Source organism: Acartia tonsa, chromosome 12 (genome assembly GCF_053477335.1).
Source record: "Acartia tonsa isolate MP-2025a chromosome 12, ASM5347733v1, whole genome shotgun sequence".
NCBI classification, from domain to species: Eukaryota; Metazoa; Arthropoda; class Copepoda; order Calanoida; family Acartiidae; genus Acartia; species Acartia tonsa.
This window is the reverse complement of record NC_137271.1, coordinates 31,806,041-31,818,233: the sequence shown is the minus strand read 5'-3', so window position 1 is coordinate 31,818,233 and position 12,193 is coordinate 31,806,041. Positions and strand designations below refer to the sequence as shown.

At 35.0% G+C, this 12,193-nt stretch overlaps 1 protein-coding gene across 4 annotated transcripts in view; it reads left to right on the top strand.

Annotated features, from left to right (window-relative positions):
* LOC145333817 (uncharacterized) overlaps positions 1-12,193 on the top strand; it is a 29,715-nt gene that overhangs the window by 16,199 nt on the left and 1,323 nt on the right. For 2 of the 4 annotated variants that reach the window (XM_080179062.1, XM_080179061.1), the window contains 17 exons: positions 212-294; positions 789-859; positions 1,178-1,220; positions 1,658-1,721; positions 2,214-2,272; positions 3,808-3,903; positions 4,124-4,224; positions 4,368-4,544; positions 4,714-4,896; positions 5,231-5,313; positions 5,624-5,704; positions 6,059-6,148; positions 6,277-6,385; positions 7,342-7,379; positions 7,965-8,007; positions 8,656-8,737; positions 9,105-9,315. In XM_080179062.1, the coding sequence (XP_080035188.1) occupies positions 212-294; positions 789-859; positions 1,178-1,220; positions 1,658-1,721; positions 2,214-2,272; positions 3,808-3,903; positions 4,124-4,224; positions 4,368-4,544; positions 4,714-4,896; positions 5,231-5,313; positions 5,624-5,704; positions 6,059-6,148; positions 6,277-6,385; positions 7,342-7,379; positions 7,965-8,007; positions 8,656-8,737; positions 9,105-9,315 (1,614 nt within the window). The remainder of the gene's footprint in view (positions 1-211; positions 295-788; positions 860-1,177; positions 1,221-1,657; positions 1,722-2,213; positions 2,273-3,807; positions 3,904-4,123; positions 4,225-4,367; positions 4,545-4,713; positions 4,897-5,230; positions 5,314-5,623; positions 5,705-6,058; positions 6,149-6,276; positions 6,386-7,341; positions 7,380-7,964; positions 8,008-8,655; positions 8,738-9,104; positions 9,316-12,193) is intronic. The other 2 variants (XM_080179064.1, XM_080179063.1) reach the window with 2 other exon arrangements.

Below are 12,193 nucleotides of genomic sequence, written 5' to 3'. Positions count from 1 at the left end.
GATTTTTTCCTGGAAAGCTTTCCTTAAAATTCAACATATTATCTAGTTGTTTCAGAAATCCTTTCCTGTAAACAATAAACTAAACTTCTACCTATACATTACCTATTTCTTATTTTTTTAAAAATTTTATTAATATTTAAGGCCTCTAATTTGATTTTAAATGTATATTTATTGAAACCAATACAAAAATGTGTGGGTTGATCCCCTAGGATTGCCATCAATTCTTCCTTGACCAGAAAGCCCGCGAAGAGCCTGATCCTGTTTACCTGGAGGCTGCAAGACAAGTCTTTCAAAGTAATTAATGTGTTACAGACTGTGTGTGTTACAGAGATTCTACCCCACCATACCCATAAAATAATTGGTATGGGATATTTCACCCGCATTAAGCTTTTTTGCCTCTTTTGCAGAAGTTGAAGAAAGATTCCTCTTTATATACATACATTTACACTAAAAATACACATTGCCTTTTTTACCTGATAGAAAAATGAGAGGCAACAGAGGTTTACTTCAGGTGTCATATCTCTGCTAACAATCTGTTTTTGTTACTAACATTTCATAATGAAATAAATACTCTTTTGGACTAACTCAGATTTTGTTCATAACTTGAAAAAGCACTACAAGACGTGTAAAAAGTGATTTAATTAACATGTGCCCAACCTAACTAACAAATATATCTCACATAAATCTTTGCCTTACCGGCTTTATAAAAACTGATTTTCCATTTTTTTAATCCTTTAATGTTGTATTGCTTTGAAACGACCTACTAACTATTTACCCCTTTTGTGTAGGTATGTCTGAAAAGCTGGAGTATGTGGAAATGTATGATGATATCCAAGAGGAAAAAATTGACCACCTACAGGCACAAATCATTTCCATATACCTCATATTTTGTGTTTTTTTAATACTACAATTTTATATAACATACCTAACCTATTGCTAACAATGTTTTTTTTATTCTAACAAATTGATTTTTTTACTAACTAATACAAAGCAGTAGGACTGTAAAAAAGAGGTCCTAGAATTTTTCGGCCCTGCTCCTTTGAAAGTCAAGTAATCGAAAAGTTTTGTAGAAATTCAGGAAAGTAGAAGTGTGATGCAAAAAGTTTTTGATTTATTGAAAGATTTTTCAAAGATATTTTTAATAAAAAAAAGTAAAAAGAAATGATTTTTAACTTAGGACGAGCTAGTAACATGCATATCCGGTGAAGAGGGGAAAGGAGGTGTGTTAAAAATATTTTTTTCACCAAACAAAATACTGCCTTTTAATCGCTGGTGACAAGAACCCATTTTTACATTAAGACAACTTGTTTTTTGTCTTAACTTAATCAAGAGAAAACAAAGTTAAAAAAAACTTGTGTCATTTTTTTCAGTTTGTGATAATCAGGCTAATCAGCTATCAAAAAAGTTTCCAGTATGGCTTCGAAACCGATGAATATCCGCTGGATTTGAACCGGTTCTAAGCCATACTAAAAAATCATGTATCTTTTCGTATTATATCCAGTTTTCTAGGAATATAGAAACGTACAATTAGTTTTGTAAGCCCTTGCGTTCGGTATTTCTTAGCTATCAGAAGTAGTTTTAATCTTATAATAGTACATTTTTATATCCGCGGAAAACTGTTTATAAACGATGCGATAAAAAACTATTACTATTTAAGGTGATGATCAAGACTTGGATGACAGGGTGATAAAATCTTTATGGATGGAAAATCAAGACTTAAGGTTGGTCTTTTTATTTGTATTTTTTCTCTGCTTCTAATCTGTCTGTCTGCCAGGAATAAAAAGTGTCATTTTTTTTCGCAGAATTCCGTAAATTTAGGAACAAGCTTCCAGTCAAATGCGCTTATTTGGTCAAACTGTCCATGATTATGCGTTTAATTATACTAGGTATGCGTTTGGTCATAATTAAGAACAGCTTGACCTAATGAGCGCATTTGACTGGATGCATGCACACAACTTTATGGAATCCTGCGGAAAAAAAACGACGCTCTTAGTCTAGATTCTTAACTTTATCTGAAAAGATGCTTGGTAAAACCTTAGGCTAACAGAATTTTTTTTAAAATATATTAAGTAACTTATTACGTACTAATTAATAGCAATACAAATAAATTTTTAAAAAAAGCTTAAATTTTTACCTAGCCTCTTTGTCTACAATCTAAATAGACAGTCTGTTTTTATTTTTTTTTAATAAGAAAAATATTTTTTTTTGCTTAGAGATCAAATTCAAACTTTGAGACTTTCACTTGGAGACAGCTCAGACCCTGGAGACGAAGGTAAGAAAAAAATCATGGATAGGTCATAAGTAAATACTAAAAATATTAATATAATAAAAAAAATTAGGTAAACCTAATTTTTTTATAAAACCTAAAATTGCAGATTTCTAGTGCTTTATTTATGGATTAGTGGCTGTGCCCCTACTACCATATAGGGGCTCTGTATTCGAAAGGGTAGGGAAGGTCAGAAAATTAGCCTAAAACCAACCCAAGACTTTAGAAATGAAATGGTAGTTACTGAAAGCTACTTGCAAAAAAACCTTAGTATTTTATTTAATAGGATACTGGGATTTGATGACACAATTTTTTAAAATCAGTTACATCAGATTTTAAAAAAAATATGATATAAGGGAGGGCCCAGGGGGCGGAAGTGACACTTTTTGAAACCAAAACTAAAAGTCAAAGGAACTGAACTAAATAAAGAGTTACAGCTCTGAGATTTGACATGACAGTTGCTTTATAGAGGTGCAATATGGAACTGTGAAAAAATGTCGGTGGAACCGCCGTTTCCCGCCGAAATTTGTTTTTGCCCTTTCTCGTCAAATTAGATAATTTTCAATCATCTGAGATAATATTTTTTTTCATAAAAATCTCCCTTATATTTTCACTTGACACTTGAAATATTTTAAACATGTTAATATTAAAATCGCAAGTGCCAAGTGCAAATATATTGACTGGCCTCATACTTCTAGTAAAACCACACTTTTCTTCTCCTGCATTAGCAGCCTTCCACTTTAATGTCGTTCCTTATATTTGCATTTGGCGAGAAAAGGCGAAAAAAAAATCGGCGGGAGCAACGGTTCCGCCGCCGTTTCTTCACAGTTCCATATTATACCTACTTAAAGCAACTGCCATGTCAAATCTCAGAGCTGTAACTCTTTATTTAGTTGAGTTCCTTTGACTTTTAGTTTTGGTTTCAAAAAGTGTCACTTCCGCCTCCCCCCTTTAATATCGGTAAATCCCCAATCTTACTTCTTTACAAATTGATATTTACTTGTTATTACTGTGCTACTTGTGGTGTATGTATGTATGTAGCCATGATTTTCTGAAGTTAGGATTTAGATCCACACGGAGATTGGAAGTGAGAATCTTTTGGCCAATTGTAGATTGGTAAGCTTCGCGCACCGCTGAGTGCATTCTATGATACATTTAAAGCTGACCCGCAATTCTTGTGGAAGCTACTGAGTTATTACATCATCCTAGCCTAGAGTTAGGCAGGTGTTCCATATTGAGCTAGTTTAATTAATGGCACTCTAATTTGAATGAGGAGCAGGACAGGGGGGAAAGCACGATTAATGTTGCTTGATAGGTAGATTCCTTACTTTCTACAAATATCCCTCCCTACAACATAAGGGCATCTCAGGGAAGGTTGCGTGATTATTGCGTGTATTTTGAAAATTGCAACAGCATTTGTCAACCAAGTGCAATGTCTGTGAGAGGACTTGACCTCGGATTTTCCTAACCAGTGCGTAGTGCGCTAACTACTTCTCTATGGGACACCTCTGCTATATGTGGTCATGTTTGTCCTTGTTTAGCAATGTCCGCTGTTCTTCGTGACCGCATAAACAGCCTGTTGACCGCCAATGCTGACCTTGAGAGAGAAGTTGCCCGCTTGAGATATGCTGAAGCAGGTAATTCAAATATTCCAGGAAATGAGGATGTCACATTATATGATCAAAGAAACTTAACGATACACTAAAAAGTTTAAATCTAACCGTATTTTCGAATTTTTTTAGTATCTAAGCAATGAAACATTGAATTAATCTATCAAAAAAGTTTTTATTTCTATGCTTAATTTGTTGTAATAAATTGAAATTTTTATAAATCAATCAATAGAATTATTGTTTTTAGCGCGTGGTGCCGCGGAATCTGTTTCAACATTGAATCAGCTGAGAAAAACAAGGGACACTCTGAACTCCATCGTTGATGAAAACAGCCAGCTCAAAATCCAGGTATAATATGTTTTCAGTTGTGCATCCACTCTTATCAGCGAAATTCCCTAATTTTTATGCCCCTAGCAGTAAGTAAATTTGCTTCTGATTAAATGAAGCCTGAAAAATAGCCTAAAACCTCGCCAACACAATATTCTTCTTAGGTTGCAAAGTCTCGGTACAGTAGAGAACTCAACCTAAACATTGATATCCAAGAAAAGATTAACAATGCAGTTGCAAATGAGAATCCAGAGGAAACAGTTGATGATGTGCCTGAGGAGACACTTATTCAAATTGACGGTGCAACAGAAGCTGGAGTTGAAATAGCTGACGAGGAACAGGTAGAAAAATGTTTCAATTACATCTAATTTGAATGCTCATTATTTTATTCATAAAAAGATGCAGTAAATTTATAATGAAAAGAATTGTGGGCTAAGAAGCATTTCTCCCCTATACTTACTTATAAACGCTGTTGTAAATTTTGTGCTAAAATCTCATACATTTTTAAAGATCGTATCTGAAGAGCCAGTTGAAACAGACAGTGGCTACAACACTGAAAATGAAGAAGAGATCGAAGTTGAAACAGTAGAACCATCGGTTGATGATTCTACCGTCAAAACAAAGCAAGAATCCAAATCTACCTCTGGAGAACATAAAAGAAAAGAGTATATGAAGAAACAAAAATATACAAAGGTATCATTTAAGCATTTAATGAATTTTGTGGGTGAATCAAATATGAAATGAAGACTTTCTTAGAATTATATTTACATCATCCTTTTAATTAAGTAACAGGTTGTTTGTCTGTCTGTCTGTAGAATAATTTCCTCCCATCTAATTTTTATTTTATTTTTTAAAACCAGAATTGAAAATGGGTTAATATGGGCAAGTTATGATTGAAAAAATTATATTACTCAGAAACTTGACCCTTTTCTTTTGATTGCAGAATCCTTTTCTGTATGGCCTAACTGGATAGGAGAGGTTTTTATTTTATTTTCTCTACTTTTACTGTACAGTGTACAATGTTCAGGAGAAGAGAGATGAAAGTAGGGAAGAAACTGAGGATAATGATGATGATGATTATGAACATCCTGTACTAAAGGAGTTCTCCAGGTAAATTGTTAGCACCTAATTATTAAATAAGGCATGTTAGATTTATCCTATTATTTATTCTAAACTTTGCATGATGATTCCTATGACAGTAAGGTACAATTTAGAAATCATAGCAACTCTATAATCGTTACCAGAAGGTCAGTACGTCCATTGTAAAATTCTTTGTATGTTTCTCGGCTGCTATTGAAGATAAGCAGCTGAAATTTATGTGAATATTTCTATTTCTATACATTATTTTGTCCGTCTGTGCCCTTCCCCTTCTAGTGTTTTACTTAAAGGATAATTGAACAAGAAATGATGATTATTTCAGGAAGCTGTCTAAATCCCTGTCAAAGATTGGTGCTAGAGTTTATAATGCCAAGGGAAACATCAATTGGGAAGAAACTTCAAAGTAAGATATTTTATATTTGAACTGAAGTACATTTATAATAAGGGCACTTCAGGGAAGGGGTAGGGGAAAGTAGACACACTTGGGGGATATTTTCCAGGGGTGATATTTTTGGAAGTAAATTACTAAATACCCTCCCCTAAAATATTTATAAACCTTTACTTAACCTACAAGTTACAAAGAAAAGACCTTCAGCAAAAGGCAGATATACATCCTGGTACTTTTATACAAGAATTGTCAGACTCATTAAAAATGATTTCTTATCTAATCTAACTGCTGCTTTTGTATGTTAGAACTTAACAGAAAGCGTAGTTCATTTTCTAAAATATTAACAAATATTACCTATTGTATTTATAGGTTTTTCACGAATGTACAAGCAGATATGGTTGCACAGCTATCCAGTCTTGGAGTTCTTACCAATGAAGATATCAACCTCTTCACTGAAAAGTAGGATTATTATTTTGACTGACGGTTTTATACTTAAATCTCAGTCTTTTCAGCCAAGTTTTCTCATCCCCGGTAGCGTTTCAGATCTACAGCCCTTTGTTTGCACGACTGAATAGGTATTATTTTAGGTTTTCAGATCTTCGCAAGTTTGTGAGCAGTGAAATAGTTGGAAAGAATTACCATGCTTCCAGAAAGACCTCAGAAAAGTTGCTCAAATCATTGATGAACGGGGTTAAGGTAATGTTACTTATATTTTATTGTATTTAATAAAACAGGAATTTATAAGGTAAAACGTGAAAACTTATGATATCATATTGGTTCTTGGACGATACTGCCAGTCAAGATAAAATAAAAGTCCCTAAAGTTTTTAGTCCAACTTGAAAATGAAATATTCCAATCTCAATTTGCTCCCTGCTTATTAGAGAAAAATCTGCTAATTAAAAAATAAATATTTATAGATTTATACTACCTTTTAAAATCGAAGCTTTTCTACAATTAGGGTGGTCCGTCCGTCCGTACATCCGTCCGTTCGTCCATCCGGAACGGATAGCTCTTTTCGATAATTTAGGCATGTTAGAGTTGTCATATCGATTTCAAACTTCCATAGTTGTTAGGTACAATTTAGAAAGCGTAGCAACCCTATTATCCGTACGTCCATTTTTAACATGTCTACTATTTTTAACTTTTTAACTATAAATTTGGCGTTATCCCCCCCCCCCCCCCCGAGAACGACGAACAACTATTTTAGGTTAGTTTAGGTTTTAGGCTAGGGAGCCGAGCGCTGCGGCTAGGCAGGCAAGGGGGCCGAGCGCTGCGGTCAGAGTTCACAGTTCGCTGTCCGGGGGGGGGGGGTACTCAAATTTTCGAAATTCAAAAAAAAATTCTAAGAGGATAATACCATAAATTTGTATGTGATATTATTATCCGATTGGTCTGATTTTTGGTATACTGATAACTAGGACAACAAAGTACAATACTATAAGCGAAGCAACTCTATAATCAAGTCCTAAAAATGTAAGTATGTCCTTAAGCATTATCCTGTGTTTTAGCAGTTTTTAACCAATTTACTTACAATTTTTTTCGACTTTTATACTCTGATTAATCAGTTCTTACACTATTCAAGTGTTGATGTTCGTTTAACCTACCGTTTTTGAGCTTCTCTTTTATGGATGTTGTCATCCTTGTTTTTGTAGGAATTACAAGATGCAGCTGAAGAAGCCGCTGAGAACAGGTAAAAGGGGTAGTTGCACGAAGTGCATTTAAACTTGAATTTAGTGAATTGCATATTTTTTTCTATACTTTATTATTCCGAAATATATTTACACTAGCGGCTTCGCCCCTAGCCTCTAGGGGCTTCGCCTATATAGAATTTGTATTATTTATTTAGAAAAAATTTATTAGAAAAAATAGGCTCTGCTACTGGCTGACTGATGCCTTTGTTTAAAAAAAAAGGCTCTGCTACTGGCTGACTGATGCCTTAGTTTTTAAAAAATAGGCTCTTCTACTGGCTGATTGATGCCTAGCAAAAAAAAATGGGGGTTGAAGGATTATTTGTTTTTGGGGGTTGGGGGTGTCCCACCCCCCAGGAAAATAGCTTAAAACCATCACAGGACCAGTAGCAGTAGGTATATTCCCTGAAGAGTAGAGCCCAATCGGTTCAGCGGTTACTGAGATCTTAAGCTACAGACGGACAGACAGACATCAAGCTACTTTGTATTATATGTAGATATGTAAAAAATACTCGTTATCAATCGCATTTCTTTTAGAAGTGAATCAAGCAATATTAGGTTGGTTGTTAAAAATTATTTTATTTTAGTGCTTATGGATCCTTCATGAAGAAGAGTTTTAGAAAAATCAAGGAAACATTCTTCTTAAATTTTATCCTTCCAACAGGAAATATATTCTATATTTACTAGGGAGGACGGGGACATAGGAATTTGAATTATACGTAAACCTAAATTTTATAAAAACGTACTCTTATTTGTTGGCTAAACCACTTTTAGAGACTTTTATCAAATTATTTGAAGGGGGGAGGCGGTTGTGACACTTTTTGAAACCAAAACTAAAAGTCAAAGGAACTCGACAAAAATAAGAGTTACAGCACTGAAATTTGGTATGGAACTGCCGCTATCGCCAAATTGTATTTTGGCGGGAAACGGCGGTAGCGGTGGTTTCGCCAATTTTTCTTTACAGTTCCACATTGTTTTTTTAGCCCCGAGGTGCCGAAGGCAACGGCTAAAAAAACTGGTTTTAATCTTATGATTGTACATTTCTATATTCGTAGAAAGCTGGATATAATACGATGCTAGACATAGTTTTTTCGTATGGATGAGAACCGGTTCCTATCCACCGGATTCGAATAAATACGAGAAAAAAAATTAGACCAATTAATTTAGTTTTATAACAGGACTTTTCAGCTACTATTCAAGATAGAAAAATATATGTGCGTAATAGAGAGGACCGACGCTTCGCCGCTAGGATTTTAAAGATGAATGTCAATTTTACAGAATGGAATGAACAATAGCTGGAAGAATATTAAGAATACATTTAATTCCATTGTTTCTAAAAATAAATACGAAGACAATAAAGGTAATTACGACTTGGACACGATGGACATGATTCAGCCATTTGTAATATCACAAAAATTTGGACATTTTCTAAGGGGTCAGTAGGTACGATTTTTGTATGCAACTAAAGGGATGTGGGTATATAGGGAAGAAAATAAAGTAAAGGTATGGTTGATTGATCGATTGAAATCACTGCAAATCACCGAGTATTTTATTCTTCTAGAACCTAATCTCCCTAACCCCCCCCCCCCCCCCGTCTACTCCAAAAAGGTAAATTGAGACATACAATTATGTAAGTTTTCTCTTAAAATCTCGTTATATTTAGCAATTTCAGAGATCTTTTATTTCAGTCAATAGGCTCAGATTTATAGATTTTATCTTTAATTCAGGTAAAAAAGATTGGGATGACAGCAGAGAAGAAGTCTACAAAAACAACAATTTTAAAAAGCACGGGAAGGACAAGAACAGCAGAGAAGAAGACGACCACAAAGATCACAAACGCGGGGAGGATAAAAAGGGCCGAGACTGGGCACTGAAACGCGGCAAGGGGCGCGAGAATATTAGGAAAGAAGAACAGAAAGGAGAATGGATTTTTGACAGGTGAATTTAATACTTGTGACTAAGACAACATGTAAAAAAAATGTTCTGCCTAGTTTTAGTCGTTTCTGTACTTTTAAGAAGTGATAATGTTTTTGTTCAATTATTATAAATGTATAAGATAGGTAGATAATGTGTGGCTGTTTCTATCCAAGTGCCTAATCGAGCACAGAAACCCCCTCATCCCCCCCCCCCCCATCTCGAAATAAATCGAAATTAAAGACTTGGATAATTTTATGATTGTTTATATTACTTCATGTTAGGAAATATTGGGTACTAGGAAGCCACGCAGTGTAATGGCCCTACGCAGGTGCAAGTCATAGAAAAAACTAAAATTTTTTTAAAATAAGGGGGGGGGGGTAGTGCCTGGTAGGTTACTTAAAGCTCTAAAAAAAACTTAAGCGTAGTAATCTGTTTCTTGAAATCTAATCTTATTCTTTTTTGGTTTTCATACTTGATTAGGTATTTTAAATAAGGGGGGGGGGCGTAATGACATAAGCTCTTAAACCGTGAGCAAAATGGTCTAAATATTGAGCTAGACCCTTCAAACTTGGTATATAAGCTTAGTCCTATAGGTATTACATCTAAATGGCAAAAAAAATCCAAAAAGTTTTATTTCTAGGTTAGGTTAGGTAAGTAAAACCCTGCGGAAATGGGGTTTTCAGGCTTTTTTTTTGGTCTATTTTGATGTGGAAACTTGCCTAAATTGTTTTTTCTTAGGGTTTTAACTTAAATACACTGTATCTATTCATATGGACATTATTTAAGATGATTCAGCAAGTCGGGGACCGACCCCAGGGGGCTAGGTGGGTGGCCCGCAGGGGTTAAGTTTATTTTCCCAATATATTTGTTGTGATACATCAAATTATAGGTTTTTTAGGTCAAGGAACTCAAATTCAGAGCTAAAATAAGCATTAGACTAATCTGAAGCTAGCCCCAGCAGGCTAGGTTGGTGGCCCGCAGGGGTTAAGTGCATTTTTTTCTAATATATATCATGTTATATATCAAACTATAGGTTTTTTAGGTCAAGAAACTCAAATTCTGAGCGAAAATTAGCATTAGACTGACCTGAAGCTAACCCCCCCGGGCTAGGTTGGTTTTCTGCAGTGCTTATGAGCATTTACCTAACCTAACCTAGAAACTTACTTATATTTTCACAGGTTTTTTTCTTGAATAAACTGTCTATTAATGAGGACTTTATTTAAGATGATCCAGCAAGTCGGGGACCGACCCCAGCGGGCTAGGTGGGTGGCCCGCAGGGGTTAAGTTCCTTTTTTTCCAATATATATGTTGCAATACATCAAATTATAAGTTTTTTAGGTCAGTTAACTCAAATTCAGAGCCAGAATTAGCATAAGACTAATCTGAAACTAGCCCCAGCGGGCTAGGTTGGTGGCCCGCAGGGGTTAAATGCATTATTTCCAATATAGATCTTGTTATATATCAAAATAAAGGTTTTTAAGGTCAAGAAACTCAAATTCAGAGCTAAAATTGGCATAAGACTTACCTGAAGCTAACCCCTGCGGGCTAGGTAGATTTTCCACAGGGCTTATGTGCATTTTACCTAACCTAACCTAGAAACTTACTTATTCTTTTTGTTTTTTTCCTTGAATAAACTGTGTCTATTAATGAGGACATTATTTTAGATAATCCAGCAAGTTGGGGACCGACCCCAGCGGGCTAGGTGGGTGGCCCGCAGGGGTTAAATGCATTATTTCCAATATAGATCTTGTTATGTATCAAAATAAAGGTTTTTAAGGTCAAGAAACTCAAATTCAGAGCTAAAATTGGCATAAGACTTACCTGAAGCTCACCCCTGCGGGCTAGGTAGATTTTCCACAGGGCTTATGTGCATTTTACCTAACCTAACCTAGAAACTTACTTATTCTTTTTGGTTTTTTTCCTTGAATAAACTGTGTCTATTAATGAGGACATTATTTTAGATAATCCAGCAAGTTGGGGACCGACCCCAGCGGGCTAGGTGGGTGGCCCACAGGGGTGTAGTGCATTTTTTCTAAAGTGTTGTCATACATCAAATTATAGGTTTTTTATGTCAAGAAACTCAAATTCAGAGCTATTTAAGCATTAGACTGACCTAAGGCTAACCCCTGCGGATTAGGTGTGTGGCCTGCAGGGGTAAATTTTCCAAATTATGTGTTGTTATACATCAAACTATAGGTTTTTAAAGTCAATTTGGAGCTAAAAAAAAAACAATAGCAACCTGATGCTAGTTTTTTTCGTGGTATGTGGTATACATTAAATTAAAAAATTGTATCCTATTAGCATATTAAATTCTTCCACCGCTAACATTGTACTATCAAAATTGAAATTCTTTCAAATATATGCCATATAAATGTAGTTTAACCAATTAACCAGGAAAAAATATGCAGTTCACTAAATTAGTTCAAATGCATCTCGTGAAACTACCCCTTTGAATTTCTGGACCTAAAAAACCTATAATTTTATGTATGACAACTAAAAATGCACTTAACCCCTGTGGGCCACGCACCTAGCCTGCTTGGGTCTTAAATCTTAAATAATGTTCTAATAAATAGACACAGTTTATTCCAGAAAAAAACCATAAAAAAAACAAGTAAGGCTCTAGGTTAGGTTAGGTAAAATGCACTTAAGACTTAAAGGCAACCCACCTAGCCCGCTGGGGCTAGCTTCAGATTAGTCTGATGCTTTTATTAGCTGTAAATTTGAGTTTCTTGACCTTAAAAACCTATAGTTGGATGTATGACAACACATACTTTTTAAAAAATGCATTTAACCCCTGAGGGACACCCACCTAGCCCGCTGGGGTCGGTCTTCGACTTGTTGGATCATCTGAAATAAGGTCCTCATGAATGGACAGTTTATTCTAGAAAAAAAACCTTAA